The sequence below is a fragment of the Apostichopus japonicus genome, chromosome 14 (assembly GCF_037975245.1).
Source record: "Apostichopus japonicus isolate 1M-3 chromosome 14, ASM3797524v1, whole genome shotgun sequence".
In the NCBI taxonomy this organism is placed as follows: domain Eukaryota; kingdom Metazoa; phylum Echinodermata; class Holothuroidea; order Aspidochirotida; family Stichopodidae; genus Apostichopus; species Apostichopus japonicus.
Window position 1 is genome coordinate 18,860,887 of NC_092574.1, and position 16,933 is coordinate 18,877,819.

Here is a 16,933-nt window from a genome sequence, read left to right on the forward strand (position 1 = left end):
TGCCTACCAAAGCAGAAACCCGTTTTATTGTGTTGAATCTAATATATATGCAATTTTGGCGATAACATACTAAGCCATGAAAAACCAAAACATAATGGCAATTGAAAATAAAGGTAGTAACTTAAGTCCACCAAAATTCCCACGTGAAGCGTTGAAATCTACAAACTTCATAAAGTTTCAAATAAACAAAGACATAGAGGAAGTGGTGATGGGGGTTGGTGATAAAATTGCAAACTGCATTCTTTCACTGTAGGTAAAATATTGTGAAAAACAAACTTTCCTTGAAGGAAACTCAAAAGTTAATTGAGTCACATCAGACAATTGGACAAACCTGTTAAAAGTCAATTGTGCTTAACACATATCAATCATGGACAAGGTCACAAGTGATGCACGATTTTACATTGCACACTGTTAATACACTTTGGAGAACCTACAGATATTGTGGCTTCGGTTTTGTCAGGTGAGCAGATGCTCTATTTTGACTTTCCCCAAACTATGGAGTGCAACCCAAAAGTGGATCTTGAAACTTTTTCAGACGTCAGAAACTTAGCTACAGTTTTCAGAGACGGATCGATTCAGTAATTTTTAAACACCAAGTTCATAAGTTCATAGTAGAAGCTAGCTCCCATGCAATCTGAGTATTAATCTGAGTCCTAATGGAAGATGCCGGGTCATGGGGCCTCCTAATTTTTTGCAGATGGTGAAGGTGATGATAATTGCTGATGTAATATCTGACGTATATGTCTCTTATTCAGAAGTCTTTTGAAATTATGAAATTTGTCCTGTTTTTTTTTCTTTTGCATGAGACTAAAAATCCAACATGAACAATTACAAAAAATGTTTTAGGATTTTTACCTGTTATAGTTTATTAAATGAGATGGCTTTGTTCCATTTTCAATTAACTCCTTCCAACCTTTCATCAGCACACACAATAATATGATTTATGAGGTTCCTCTGTCATCAACAATTTGCAATGTTTTCATTTATGAATTATGTCTCTGCCTGGTTTAATCACCTAATAAATCAGATGTATTTACCTTCGATATGTTACATTTAGGAAATAACTAGACATTTTTCTTTCTATCAATAAGGCTCTGGAAGCGGTGAAGGATTTGAGGGATCAGGCCAAAATATTGGATGAGCAGTTGTCAGCCCAGAGATATCGTCACTACTGCCTTAGGAATAAAGTTAAAGCAATGCTCCGTAAGTTTGATATTTCTCTTGCAATTAATTTAGTCACAACTGCTGAAAACAGGTCAACTTTAATAGTCTTAATGTTGTTGTATTTTTGTAATATCCTAACCAGGGTAGCAACTGAATAAATGAAAGAAGTCAGAGGTTTACATATTCCTCTCAAAAGGCAAATTGATGATGAACGGTTAATCTATTATTAACCAATCAGTCATAAGTTTTACTTTAAAGTGATATACGAAACAATTGGACATCAAGCAGTGTGGCTATTGCTGTTTTATTTAATTATAGCCCTTTTTATACTCATTTGGAAAGCATTACAAAACACTGCATATAAAGCAGACCCATGGATAAACTGCACAATTGACAAAATGAAATGTAGTTAGTTTACCATGAAAGCCACAGCTGTTTTATTCTTGCTTTCCTCTTTCCGCACAGAAAAAAATCCTCACTTGAGTCAATTGCTGTGTCAGCCGATGGAGGGGCCACCCAACGGAGAAAGTAAAACAGCGCAAGAAGAAGAAGCTGAGATGCCAAATTTAGAGCAGATTGGGTTTGGACTGCGGAATCTTATCCCGGAACAGAACCAGCAGCCAATTAGAGATGTAGCCAAAACTGCCCAGCAGCTTCTCATGGCCATGCAGGTCTACATGAAAAGATCAGGGTGTACCAAGGATAGTATTTGTCATTGGACCATTGAGAGCATGTTAGACAACGGCATAGATAAACTACCAAGTCACCTGAAGACCAAAGAAATCCTGCAGAAAGCCCCAGTCGAGTTTGATTGGGATGATGTTGATTATTTCCAGCGTGCTCGATTGGAGAAGGCGGAGAGATGGCGCAAGAAGAAGGCAGCAGCACTCATGAAGAATGAAGCAGATTTTAGTAACGATACTTCTCCCGTGGGTTCCGACCCTTCAGCTGTAGATAATCCAGCCATAGAGAAAGTTGAAGACGATGATGGAGAAACAGATCCGCAGCAATTCCCTGTCAACAGCTTACCTATGTCCGCACTAAGTTCCCCGTTGAAAGGAAAAGAGACAAATTATGACTCAGACGAAAGTTCATCGGACAGTGCTTCAGCTGTTGTTACATACAAGGAAGATGCATTCAAGTATGTTAAACTTCGAAAGGTGAAAAGAAAACGAAAATCTAAAAAATCTAAGAAATCAAAGCGAAAGAGGAGGAAGTACAGTTTCTCAGAGGATGAGGGCATTTCGCCGTTTGGAAATATTGGCCCAGATTCGGATGGGGAGGAAGATGGTTGGATAGATGATGAGGATCACCATGGTGATGATGGTTGGGAGGAAGAAGATGTGAATGTGGTGGATGACATTGGAGACGATCAACAAACGACGGATATAGAAGCGAGACCAACTGCTGCTGTCAGCGACCAACAAGTCGCTGCTGCATCATCATCATCCTCTCATAGCAATGAGGAAAGTGAAAAGTTTAGAAAAGAAATAGTTACTACAGGTTTAGGATGGACATTGAGTGAAAATTCTCCAAATATACTAACTACTAAACAAGGTAATCAAAAGGATGATGTAGCTGACATTAACATTGATGAAAAGAAGATCATTCCTTGTTTGCAGGTGGAAGAGAAGGATGATGGTACGTTGGATGTGGTTCTCCAGGGAGAATTTTCAGATGAGAGGCTGGACGAACTGTTTGCTCGTCCAGGGGTTATGGATTACTTGAAAAAAGTGGCTGCTTCGAAAAAGAGGGCAAAATCACAGTCTGCTGGTCCAAGTAGGTGATAGAGGGTCAACTCCTGTTGATAGTAAGAACCCAAGACATCTCAGTTTGATTATAGGAAAGACATTTGTTACCTCATGGAACTAATTTGTTTAGGGAAGCTAGCTTAAAATTGCTGACAATTATTTACCATGTGCTAATGTGGACTGGAATAAAAGCCAAAGAGGTTCATTTTTTTTTTTTTTTCGATTTTGAAGTAATAGTATGTTAAGTATAGTATACAAATATTCAGGGTTTTAAGTGCACTTTCTGATAAGATGATTATTCTGCAATTTAAATAAAATGAACTGTTAGCAAACTGCTTATCCACTAGAGAGCCTGTGTACGAGAATGTGTAAAAGTAAGTTGGCCTGACGTTTCGATCCTAGCAGGATCTTCTTCAAAGGCTAAATGACAAGCAACAGTATTAACAGAAGGGACAAAAACAATTTAATTATGCTAAAAGGGAGAAAGAAGTTCATTTGACTTTGATTTTTTTTCACTGAGGTCTGGTTGTTGAATTAAACAATTGTTTGAAGTTTGGCTGGCCCTGAAAAAGAAATAAACGAAAATGTATATGCAACTTATTTGCTAGGTGTCTATTGATGGATTACGTCACATGAACTTTTTTATATAGTCCATATTTGCAGTGGTTTCTTAACAGAATTATGGAGCTAATTGGAACCCTGAATAATGTTTGAAATGAGTCTTCCAGTTTCTGTTTGAGAATAATTTAAAATGTAAACTTTGATTGCTAAATGTTTGTCATTTTCTTGCATGGAGTTTGAGGCAGTTAGATATTTTTGAGGGTGTTTTACTTAATTTTCCCTTTGTCTTTTTTTGATGAATTAAGAAATCATTAAAGAGGAATGGAAGTCTTAAATGAAAAATATATAATACAGAAAATGTAAAACAAAAATTAGTTTGCCATACTTATAGCTTATTCCATTGCCTAGATGTAAAAGAGTGACGCAATTGGACAACTTCAGGTGTGCATGTATGGTGTAACAACTACCTTGTAAACATGACACCTCAAGAAGAGACAAATATTTATGATGTATTTAGTACAGATGCTTGCTTAGGTGGAATGTCTACAGATGTCAAATGTGAAAAACTTATAAACCTGACTTATACAACAGGTTGTCAAGATTAAATTGATGTCAGTAGAGATCAAACTTTGAATAACCTTTGAAAAACACATCTCATCAAAGGAAATTATAACAGACCTCTTAGCTATGATATTTGGTTGAAGTGAAGAGCCATTTGAGGTTAGCATTTTTTTAAATGGGGAAAACAATTGTGAGAGAAAGTTTGCATGTAAACAGATTTTCGCACCTGACGTGTGGATGACACCCCCCCCCCCTTAGGTCGGAGGTAATTGTATGTTTGGTTTGTATTCTAGTATTTTTTGGGGGAAACCAATGTACACATCTGATTGTAATGTTTTACTTACTTGACATTTGTATCTGATCAGTTACAAGTTCAAAAATGAATGATTGTCTGCATTCTTGAGCAGTGGGATTAAGTCTTAAAGCTGGTAATTGTTTTAAACATTTTCTGTATTACTTATTCGACTTGGAAGCTGAGAATTTCTTTCCCCTTTGGTGTAAACTCGACATAGATAAATTTTGAGGATTGAAGTTTCATTTACATGATTATGCTAGGGATTTGTGAAAGCATTGCTCTGCAAATCAGTACTGTTACAAGTTCAAGCATGTGTAATATCCTTTCTCTCTAAGAAAGGATTATTTGTTTAATTATATGGATTGTGGGTTAGATTAAGAGAAGGAAATATTAAGACTATGATTGTCATTTGCTACCTCAATAAGTGTATGATAAGAAACCACTCAATAAACATTTCATGTAAGTGAAGTAATTGATTTAACAAGACCATCTGTAATTTTACCAATTAGGTAGCAACATTTTGATGCTAGAATTTCTATGCTATATTGACACTGCTTTACTAAATACAAAAAAAAACTGAAGCAGTCATTGAACAGTGGAGAACAGACTAGGAATTTCACATACAAACTAGAAACAAATTCTTTACTCTTTCTACGTTTATTTAAGCAAATCTCGATAGTAAAAGCAGTTGTAATCTGCTTTCCACATGCTATCAGATCTGGTTGATGTCTTCAGTGAGTGACTAAGGTGACTTGATTCATTCAGCAGCAATGGAAAGTTTCACTCAGATATCAGCTGCACTTTCTAGAATTTTGGAAATGAGTGGGTTGGGCCCTGAGGTTGTTGAAGTTGACTCCCATGTAGGGGTGTCCGGGGGATATGCCCCCCCCCCTCAAAAATATAAATATATGTGAAATAGTGTGTTCTGGGCCGTATTAAGGCTGTATATTAGGTCTAAATGCAGCGTTATGGTAATAACTACTTTTATATTTGTTGTCTTTGGGGTTGAAATGGGGGAGGAAATATTCATCCCCCTCCCCTCCCCCAGATCTGCATCTGGCTATTGAAAGTACATGTAGATGGAACCAGTTGTGAGGGAATTCTTTGAAGGTATTCACTATTAATGTAACATTAACATTGATGTTATGACCTCACAAATAGAGTTTTGATCAAATATTGTTAATATTTCCCTTTCTTCTTCCCTAGTCACCTCCCAAGTTTTTTGTTGTTTTTTGTACAAAACTTTATCAAGAATTCTAATTAGGGGGGGTATATATGACCTGCCATCACCCTTAAATAAACTATTTCATGTTAATATTAGTCTCCTCCTTTTCACTTTACTGGATACTAAACATGGTTCCGTATGTTGCTGTCATTCTGGCAATCGTCTACCATTACTTCATATTATAGGTAGTTCACTTCACGATGTAATCAAAGTTATTAATTGGTATTATTTATTACAGGTTATTTCTAATGAAGTTGAAAATATTTTCATTATTTTGTATTGATGATAAATTTGACAATTTTTTCTTGGCAGTACTGATGAAAAAACTTCATGTACAGTGTAAAGAAATAAAAATAGCCATATTAAATAATTACTTTTGTTTTTAATATTTTCTGTTGTCTTTTTAAATGGTCTGTACCTTAAACTGTAATTGGTTTTTGGTAATGTTGATGATATGATAGTGAAGACAAATGCCCAGGGAGTAGTTATTCTTGGTCTTTTCTTTATAGAGTGCTTATTTTTTAATGATTTCAAGTATGTCAGTGAAGGGAAACGGTATTGGCCCAACATGCTAAAAGCGATACATGTGGTAATATGGGTTGCCAATAATTGATAGTCTGTTGCATGCAAAAAAATAATTCCATTCTTAAAGAGCCCACTTTTGCCAACTACAGTATCATATGAAGCTAATATCATTGACCATTTTAAGTCATAAACTTGAGCCCTAAACACTCCACCCGCCCTTCCAAATCCAACATTTAAAGATATGAATTCACACATGTGGATCCAGTCACATGTCCCTGAATCTGTTACATAGAAATAGTTCTTTGGTCTGTTATTAATTAACATAGTGGTGTGAATGGTTCTGGCGACGGGCGTACGGACTAGCCTTTTCACATCGGCAATTTAGTTTAGTTTAGTAGGGGAAAAAAGGGTCAGGAGGGACACTCAAGTCCCCATCAAGGACCCTATAGGAAAATATCTAAATACACGCCTTTTCTTTCTCAAATTGTTACTGTGCGCCATCATTTGTTTCAAGAAGTGGAAGTGAGCCGCCAACTTCAGAAGTTCATGCTCCCCCCTGTTGTGCCATATGGAAATTCGAATAGCTAATTGCGATCCCTATAATATTGAACTTCCATTCTTATTTTAATAATTTCTTGACCAGCTGGGGATTTTTCCGGTCACAGAATACTTTCATGTAACAACTATCGTCAAAGAAAGGTTCTCATTTGACAGTTATTGATTTCAGTGACTGATGCCGTCGACTGCTTTGTTCCGTCTGCAGTATGTTGCTAGGCATCTCATTATCATTGCTAATGTAACCTATTCGCTCGCCCATGTGTTCCATACCCTGTGCAGTACTAATCCATACATATCAACACTGTAGGATCGGGAGTAGCAATTAACATCAACAAGGAGTGTGCATTTACGGTACTATAGCCTATGCTCAAAACATTGTAAGACTCATTGAAGAGACCACTGTACTCCGAGGTAGCGGACAGGCTACTCGGTCTCGCTTACCTGTATTTTACGTTGTTGAAGTAGGAGGCTGTAACCGTTGAAGCTGGGAGCGTTAGGATTGATAAGATAGGTTTATTGTAAACGTAGGTGTACTGTACAGCTGTGGGATTGCATCAAACGGTCATTTCTTTGGAGGTGAGTCAGATTTCAAAATCAGATTCAGCATATACTAAGCACTGTAACTGCATGTACTTCAGACGAGCTGACTGTAGGCGTAACGGCTACTGTAGGTCTGATATAAAAAACTTACAATCAATCATTTTGTCACACTCACAGATTATTCATAGGCTTTGTATTAGGCAAGCCGACAGAACTTACAATGTTTACACTTGTTCCTGTGTAACGGTAGGAAATGTTTTATTCTTGACCACATGTTTGATAAGTACTCAACTAATCCTCTTACAAAATTACATCTATCTCTTTTGTGTTCACCATGCTCACTAACCTATCTCATCTGTATTCTAGGCTTGTATTTTCCCCCTTGTACCTTCTGTTACTTGTCATTGAGCCCCTGAAGAAGATCCTGCTAGGATCGAAACGTCAGGCCAACTTACTTTTACACATTTGATAAATTATGTTAGAAAATAGAAAACAAAAGAGCATTGGTTCTACTGTACTACTCAAGTCTCTAGTCTGAAGCTTGAACCGATCCAGCTGAATGACATAACACCATGTGTACGTGTTGAGTGCATCCCTAGTTGAAAAAAGAAGGGAACAGACACTGTACATGTAAACTCCCCCCCCCCCCACCCAAAGAAAAACCCACTCTGTCTTTAATGTTAGTGCCATAATGTACTTGAATCATAACAGTCTGAACTACTGTAGTAGTACAGTAGTAGCCTAATCAGAATAAGGTTGACTGTGAAACTTTCAATCTATTCTTAACTTAAACTCAACAGCATCAGGCATGGCCAACCCAGCCTTATCAGAACTATCAGAGCATTTTCGTTCTTCTGCGGAAAAGAGAAGATTGAGAAGCTTGAGGGGTAGTGGGACAGTGCCGAGCCCTTCACAAAGTGCCCATGGAGTACTTATTCGGACTTCTTTACAGAGAAGAACAAGTGAGCTCAGGGCGAAGAAAGTAAGGTTTTATAGAAATGGTGACCGCTTTTTCAGAGGCATCATGTATGCCGTCTCGGCAGACCGTTTCCGAACATTTGAATCACTCCTAGCCGATCTGACCAGAACTCTCTCGGACAAGTCTCATTTGCCCCACGGAGTTAGGAACATATTCACGGTCGATGGAGCTCGGAAAATCACACACGTTACACAATTAATTCCTGGGGAAAGTTACGTGTGTGCCTCGCAGGGGATCTTTAAGAAGCTAGATTATGACAGAAACAGTGATAGACCATGGAATCCAGCAAATACAATCAAGAGCCAAGATAGAGATAGCGACTCTCCAACACCTAAAGTGGCTCAATGTGCTCAACCCGAAGATAATCGCAGCTTCATTAAACCAAGACTTGTGACCATAATCAAGAGCGGTGCTAAACCGAGAAAAGCTGTTAGGGTGCTGCTGAACAAAAAGACGGTGCATACATTTGATCAAGTATTGACCGACATTACCCAAGCCATTAAACTAGACTCCGGAATGGTGAAGCGATTATACACCTTAGATGGACGTCAGGTAAGTCAGGCAACGTTTTAATGCCAGGTTGAATCTTTACAAGTGAGTGTTACTATAGAGACCTGTACAATTTGTGAGCTCAATACTTAATTATTATAATAACTGTAAGCAAACAGTGTTATTCCTCAAAATTGACCCAGAATCTTGTACCTGTACACTGTACCTGTACTTGGGTATGCAGGCTTTAACATTTATGTGCAATAATAGAGCTAGAAATATGGTTTTGCCTTTTTTGTACATAGCGAACATCCATTTTCCCAACCCCTTTTCTCTACCCACTTTTCCCTACCCCCTTTCTCTCATATTGATCCCAACCACCACCTTTTCCCCTTACCCCAACCACCACCTTTTCAATGCCTGCTCCATCTGAGAGATGAGTGTTTCCCACATTCTCATTCAGATCTCGATTTGAAACTTGAGGGCTTTGAAGTGAACACATTTAGAAATTTACAAATTTATATTACTGAACTGTAATGTTCTTGGTTCATCAGTCTACTCATCTATTGAAGTGTGGCTTGTTTTACCCCAACCATCACCTTTTCAGTGCCTGCTCCATCAGAGAGTTGAGTGGCCCCACATTCTCATTCAGATCTCGATTTGAAACTTGAGGGCTTTGAAGTGAACACATTTAGAAATTTACAAATTTATATTACTGAACTGTAATGTTCTTGGTTCATCAGTCTACTCATCTATGGAAGTGTGGCTTGTTTTGACATACAGTATACATGTGCTGCCTATTTGTATCTAAGGAAAAGGTCATACTGCAGTAGAAGTATAATTCATATCACTGATGATCGTTGATAGCAGGTCTTCTGAAAGGGAGAATTTAGTTAAAAATACCATTCAATACTTTAAAGGATCTTCTGGTGGCTAAACCCGATCACTTAGTAAAATTGATGGAGATTTTCTTCATGTGTACAGTACGTCAAAACCACATCCATGAATTAGCATTTTGTAAATTTGCAATGATAAATAATGTTCAGATATTTTGTGAATGAATAGATCTGGTAAAATCTTGACCGTGAATGATGTCATCAGGGCGATTGAGTTAAAAACGCTTAAATTGTAATTCTTTATAAAAATTTAAATATTAATCCAAAGGAAAGTAATATTTCTACAAAACTTAACAATTTGATGAAATTCTAAATACAGGGAACACACAGCTAAGCTTAATAACTCACAGGTCAACATTCCAAATGTATCAGATTTCAAGCATTTAAATCAAAGTGAAGGTTATAATAGGATATGTAAACCAGTGGTCTAAATAGGTTACATTCAGTCAGTGATATCTTGAGTTGGGAACCAGATTTTGTGATGGTTTGAACTAACTGTGTACAATATTTCTCTCTTCAATTCCCCCACCCAAATATTTCTGTAAGAAAAATGTTTGGATTATTTAGATATATAATTCAGACTCATATCAATTTCCAATTTTTTTTTTTTTTTTTGCATTCATTCAAGGTTCCATATGGATAATTTTATTCTGTTTTTCATTTGTTCAGACTTTCACTTGAAATACAGTATGTTATAATAATTAAATGCACATATGTTTCCCTGCAATGTACATAACATAGAATAATGGAAATTGGCCTTCTAAACTAATAGATCTCTATAAAACACCATTGATGCAGAAAGATTTCATCAAATGTTAGGGTCACCATCTGGTCTCTAGGGATGATATTTAACTAAAATTGTGTTTGTAGTGTTCCTTGAAATCTGTTCATAAATATTGCCATAATTATCAAAAATCAAAGTTTTACATTTAAAAGCTTTCTCTTGGTCTGCTACATCTACTGATTTGAAGGAAACCCCCCAAAAAATAACAAAATAACAAAAATAAAAATTTAATAGTCTAAGACCGTTAATTAATACAGACTGTACCATGTGCAATATTACAAAGTGTACCAGTCACTGCTTTAAATCTATGTTAAAATAGTGGGATATTCAATATATTTATATAATATATTTTATAATTAATGTTTGGCATGCTTCCAAGGGATAACATTGCAAAGGAGTTGACTTTAATAATAATGACGGTCACTCACTGAGGGATGACCAGTGCAGTATATATTAAATAAATGTAGACTGTATTGACCATGATTCTTGATACGCTAGTCCTCAGTAAATTATCCTCTGGCACAGTTCATACAGAATGATTTCCCTAGATACAGTTGGTAGTTTAAATGTCATCTTCAGATTTAAAGGTTTTTAGACTGCAGAACAAGCAATTTCATCTCTCCCTTTGGTAATTATGGATTTGGCTGTGAATTTCCATTATTATTTAAATTAACATTTATGTTCTTCTGATACAAACATGTACATGAAAGCTTAATTGTACTGGATTTATTTTATTTTGTTGTTCTGACATAGCGCAAAATTTCAGATTGTTTCGAATTGAAAAACTTAAAATTCAATATGTGACAGTAAGCAATCTCTCTCATCTATTGTTTTTCACTTACACACTTATACAAATTAATTCTTGAGCATCTGATAGAATAGCTAATTAGCAAAGTGTATGTGGGAAATTTGTTGCTGTCCCCTTAATTGGACTTGATATAAATTTCTAGTGAAAGGTTTAGTCAACCTACTGTACAGTGTTCAATTCCTTTGAGAGCCTCTTACCCTCCTATACATACTGTACAGTACACTGCATAATATCTGTCAGTACTCAGTATTGATCTAAATCAATTCTCTGATCTAGATACATTTTGATCAAGTCAAGAATCTGGTCTGAACCTTCATAATCTCATTTTTTTTTCATCTCTTTCTAAAATAGACACTAGACAAAATATAAAATAAAGTCAATTAAATTGACTTGTTTTCAAATGCCGTTCATGCAAGCGATGTAAATTGAAGTAGTGTTACTCTGTATGCTGACTAATTAATGAATGCCCCACGACCTAAACTCGTTCTCCACTTGTCTCTCGTTCCGGATCACATATTTGGAAGATGTCACTTTTTTCCTCCGATGAATTCTGACTCATCGTTGCCATAGAAACTCTGATGTAGTCTGCCTGCCTGTGTGTAGCTATCATAGCATTTTACATGTATGCACATACATTGCCTGTGTGCATGCACTCTCCAAGGGCACAAATTTTGTTTCTCCATCAGCTGGTGCATTGAACGTTTTAGTTTGGCATCCCAGACGTGTTTGTCGTAGAGTTTGGCAAATTAATTAAAATAGATCTCAAGAAATATAGATGCTGGATATGAGTTACTCTTGCACTTATATATTTTTTTTTTGTATTCTACTGTGATAATTATATAGACTCTAGGCACCCAGTGATGTAAACTTTGCAGTTTATGAATGATTAGCAAACAGAATTAAACTCGCTCTATTTGGTTGAAAATTGTTACTGGATCGACACTGGTGTGACTCACAGCTCCAGAAATGGTGTCATTCATTAACAAGGTTGTCATTGAGTTGGAAACAAAAAATAAAGAGGAAAAAGAGACATTTGAACAATTTCAATGCTTGAAGCCTTCCAAATGACTACAGTACGCATGAAGAGAGATAATGGTGATTAAAAAGTACACAGAGTGTATTAAAGATACAGTACTTAGTGGAGTACAGTTCATACACAAAACAGAATATGGTAGAGCAATATTACAAGGATGAATGTCTTGAACTTTCTCCATCTGTGACCCTAATAGATAGTTTGTGTAGGACTCCCTAGTTGATTCCCTATTAAAACTATATTATCTAATTAAACGAGGTATAAAGTTAATGTTTCAATGGCAATAGGTTTATTGCTGAAGATGGTAATTATAATTACAGCTATGTAGTCAAGCAACAAGAAATATCACTTAAAACAGTAATAGACTTACCAAAATTCTCTAAAATTTTAATTTTGATATTGTAAAATATATGTTTATGTTTTGATATGATTAACTGTGCAAGCCAGTTTTCAAAGGATTCTGATAACATCAAATGATGCTTCTTTATGCTTGAACACTTTAATAAGTCCCATTTTAAAAGCAAAACCAACAGTAATTTGTGATCAAAGAATTTAGGTCTATGCATGTACAGGTATACTGTACAGAATTAAATGCTATTAAGTGGAACTGATAAGACCCATTTTCAAAATAAATAGCAGATGGTAACACTCAGGCAATGAACTCAGGCTTTTCAATTTATTGACATTTTATTAATCACCTACAGTAGGTGACCTGGTAGACCTATAGATTAACTTGTTTATTTCCTTTTAAATTATTACCAATGACTCAGAGTATTGCACAGCTTGAATGAAGTGGTTTCCGTCATCTTTTCTCCTCCTTCTCAGGTGTCAGGTCTTCCGGACTTTTTCCAAGATGACGACGTCTTCATTGCCTATGGTCAGGAACGGCTGTCTCACGATGATTTCGATATCGCAGCAAACGGTAGGGAGCCTCCCCGATAAGTTTGAATTTATAATTGAAGATGAGAACATTTTTGTAAGCCAATTGGATTACATGATTAAAAGCCAATATGTGGAACTGTATTTAATGATTCTTCAGTGAAGTCCAGGCCGGGGGGGGGGGTGGGGAATATATAGATGAAAAGGTCAGATACAGCCCCATTGTATAATCACAGCTACCATGTTGCACAAATTCTCAAAGTAAATGACTATTTAGTATACAAACACATATCTGTGTATTATGTTGTCATGTTTCCGCAGATCATTTTCTGTCTTACAGTCAATGCAGTTTTGTATGATAATGATGCAAATCATTTCACTGTGAAGAGGAATATTCTCAGTAATAATTGATACTTTGTGACCAGTTTGGACAACTACTTTTATCCAGTTGATCATTATTGATATATTTTATTTGCCATATCATTTGTCAGAAAACTAGTCTTGAGCAGCCATTTTCATATTGTCTATTAAGAAATTGAGTGAATTGTGGATAGTTGAGGTAATTAAACTTCACTTCCATGCTAAAAAAAAACAACCAAAACTTGCACACTTTGACTAATTATGTACCAAGTGACTGATATGACAGAAATGTTTTTAAGAACAGGCATCTGTCAGATTATATTTCTGTTGTCTGTAGTAAGGAGTAGTGCATTGCTGAAAAAGACAGCTACTGACCCAAATAATGCTATTAAGAATTGCTGTGAAGCTATGGCCTGAGACCCTCTAGCCTCCACCTTTCCCCTCCCCCCCCCGTCTTCCCCATAGACAGAACAAATTGTTCTTTATTCCAAATATTAAAAGCTATTCTCACCACTACTTACATATTCAATAGGACGAGGTGTGAAATGGCAGTTTTAGTTTGACAGTTTTATGCACTCATGACATGTGCCATAATGGAGGTGTCCTTCTTGAACATTTCAAAACATATCAGTGTTTGTCAATTATGTTCTTCCATGATCACTATAATATTCCAGCAACCTTTCCCTTCTCATCCTATTCCCTCCAACCATGCATGCATGCATCATGCTGCAAGTTGACAGTACTAGTCTGATATTTACCCAGCCTTATCGATAGTTACCGTACATGTTTATAGTGTGGCATCTAAATCTATTATTGACATTTATTGCTTACTTCAGCCTTCTGCCCTGAACTCATATCCAGATTACTACTGATTTTATTTAATCAAAAGCTGATCTTCATGGTAATCCCAGCCCTTCTAAAGATAATAATCAAATTTTGTAAAACTCAGATGCAGAAGAAAAACTCATTAGGTATGCCAGAGGCTCCAAACAGATGGACTAGCATCTCAAAGTCTCGGGGTGATTCATTTAGAAAGATAACAAACTGTGAGAGATTTGTTGGACTGAAATATAGCAGATTTAGATCAGGGAAAACTGGTCTATCATGTTTCCTGTCTAATGATAAATTCATTAAGGTGCTTGATATTAAAGGTATCATATTTGCATTGAAAACAAAAGAGTGTGATAATACAAATTAACAATGTGTGATCTTATTTGAAATTGTTTAATTACATTGTAACTTATTTTTCCTGTCTCTATTAAACTATACCGTAGCCATCATTTTCCATCACATCATGGTTGTCATATTTAACCTAGTATTGAAACCATAAAACTTATTCCTCAAAGCATTACTGGACCCACTCATAACTCATTGCCTAGCAAATGCTATGGAGTAGCAGCTTGAATTTCATAAAAAATAGAATGAAATGAATTGAAATAATAAATTATTAAATAAGAGACTAATTTAACTGTACATAATGTGCAGTATACTGTAAAATGCATGCTGAGGTCATACTGCAGACCAATTGATCAAAACCAACCTTGTTATAAGTTTTCTAGTTTGATGATGTTTGCATACAGTAGCTGATTCAAATTTATTGTCGCATAGTGGACAAATTGTCTCTCAGTATACTGTACATTTTATATCTGCCATTTAACCTTTACCAAAGCATATTCATACCTCTTTAAGTTACATTCTTCATAACTTATTTGTTTTGTTTTGTTTTCTGTATTAATATTTTTTTTAAAACATATTTGGTTACATTTACTGTACTTGTGTTACTATTTGCATAAAGTTTTAGAAGTAGAATATACCTCTTTACAATTCTGAGAAATGTTAGATGTAGCTTTTCCACACTTTCATTTTATTCTTTGAGGTACAGTATTGATTCCATCTGATGGATGTTAAATTTGACTCATATCTAAATAAAAGTCTTATAGTTGTTAATAGCTCAAACTATGACATTCATAAATAAAAGTCTTATACTTGTTAATATCTCAAACTATGACATTCATGTTTCAATTGACATACAGTACCATCCATGAATCTTTTGTTTACAGTGGAACGTTTGCTGAGAGGTTTGAATGTCTGTTTTTGATTCTCAAGGAGCTAGATTCATTTTCCCTAGACATGCATTAGTCATCTGTTGGTACTTTGTATGTGCACTCCCTGTCAGAGAATGAATCTGAATCAAGACTGAATCAGACGAGAAGAAGCTTAGAATGTTATGTCAGAGTGATCATTAGCTAAACATTGCATTACATACCTCAGAGCTTGTGGGGGTCTCAACGGGAACAGAAATGAAATAAGACGTGATAAATCAGAAGAATCTAGGCTGAAATCCCAATGAAATACAAATATGGTGAAGCTATGGCACAGAGCTACAGAACAAAGGCTTGAGAAATAGTATGTTTGTAATTAGGTTGGCCCTTCAGCGGAGATATACAGTAGTATGTTTGTAAGTCATGGTTGGCCCTTCAGCGGAGGCAAACGCAGTCGTCAAGAAAAAAACGTTGAATTACTGATGATGAAAGCTGAAATGGGTTCAACCAATCCAAGTTGTCTTATAAAAATATGTCATCATTAAACACAGACCTCAAACAGATGTACATAAAACAACCAAATAAATAATTTGTCGTCAAAATTACACATTGGACAAAAACTTTCAGTTGATTATATCAAGTAAATTAAGTATCAATTAAGGAACCTTGTATATTATGCAGTAAATCTTAAATAAATATTACTCTATAAAGTAAATCAATAAGTCTTGATACTGTACTCTATAGCCTTGTTCACATTTGAGAATGCATGGAGGATCGTGAAAACTCACACGGGTTGTCATGCAACTTTATAATTGGAAAGTTTCTGTCCTCGAGATCAGGCCCCGCAATCGTGATCTCCCTTGCTGAGAGGTTCCTGACCCAGCATTGGAGTCATCAAGATTGAATGCTGAGGGGGGGGGGGGGGGAATTATGCGACCCACGTTTCCCATAAACACTTGCCCTCCTCATTTCAGCATTAATTTGCAGAACGGTTTGATTCTAAAGGCAGGCACACTGCAGTGCTATAATTAAGTAGCTAATTCATATGTGAACTTGTAATCATTTTGACCGTTTGAGGCTTTTGTATTGGTTTTATGTTCGACGTTGATCCTTGGTACGTTCTCATCTATGGACTCATCTGGGGTCTGCTTTATAAGCTCCCATAGAGAACACAAGATTCTAATCTTGCTTGTGTTCTCAAATGTGACCAAGTGAATGCTAATGATCTGTGTATCTAGCAATTATAATTTGATTCATAACATGTTCCATCCAGACACACACTCCATGTTAATGCAATCCCATTCAAAAAATGTAAACTTACTAACATACAAATTTATCAGAAAACATAATTATTCCAATTTGCTTACATTGTCTTCATTACTTGAAAAGCAAACTTGAGTAGCCAACCGAATATAATACATTTTTATTGGATGGTAAAATATCCCATAGACCCATATTGAATCCAAAATTTTACAGAAAATGA

At 35.9% G+C, this 16,933-nt stretch overlaps 2 protein-coding genes across 5 annotated transcripts in view; both read left to right on the forward strand.

Annotated features, from left to right (window-relative positions):
- LOC139980127 (uncharacterized) overlaps window positions 1-5,231 on the forward strand; it is a 33,304-nt gene extending 28,073 nt beyond the window's left edge. For all 3 annotated transcript variants that reach the window (XM_071991519.1, XM_071991522.1, XM_071991521.1), the window contains exons 4-5: window positions 1,092-1,203; window positions 1,630-5,231. In XM_071991519.1, coding sequence (XP_071847620.1) covers window positions 1,092-1,203; window positions 1,630-2,951 — 1,434 coding nt within the window. In that variant the 3' untranslated portion in view covers window positions 2,952-5,231. The remainder of the gene's footprint in view (window positions 1-1,091; window positions 1,204-1,629) is intronic.
- Window positions 5,232-6,647: 1,416 nt separating this feature from the next.
- LOC139980129 (serine/threonine-protein kinase DCLK1-like) overlaps window positions 6,648-16,933 on the forward strand; it is a 28,913-nt gene continuing 18,627 nt past the window's right edge. The window contains exons 1-3 of one of the 2 annotated variants that reach the window (XM_071991550.1): window positions 6,648-7,216; window positions 7,981-8,711; window positions 12,995-13,091. In XM_071991550.1, the coding sequence (XP_071847651.1) occupies window positions 7,989-8,711; window positions 12,995-13,091 (820 nt within the window). In that variant the 5' untranslated portion in view covers window positions 6,648-7,216; window positions 7,981-7,988. The remainder of the gene's footprint in view (window positions 7,217-7,980; window positions 8,712-12,994; window positions 13,092-16,933) is intronic. The other variant, XM_071991549.1, reaches the window with a different exon arrangement.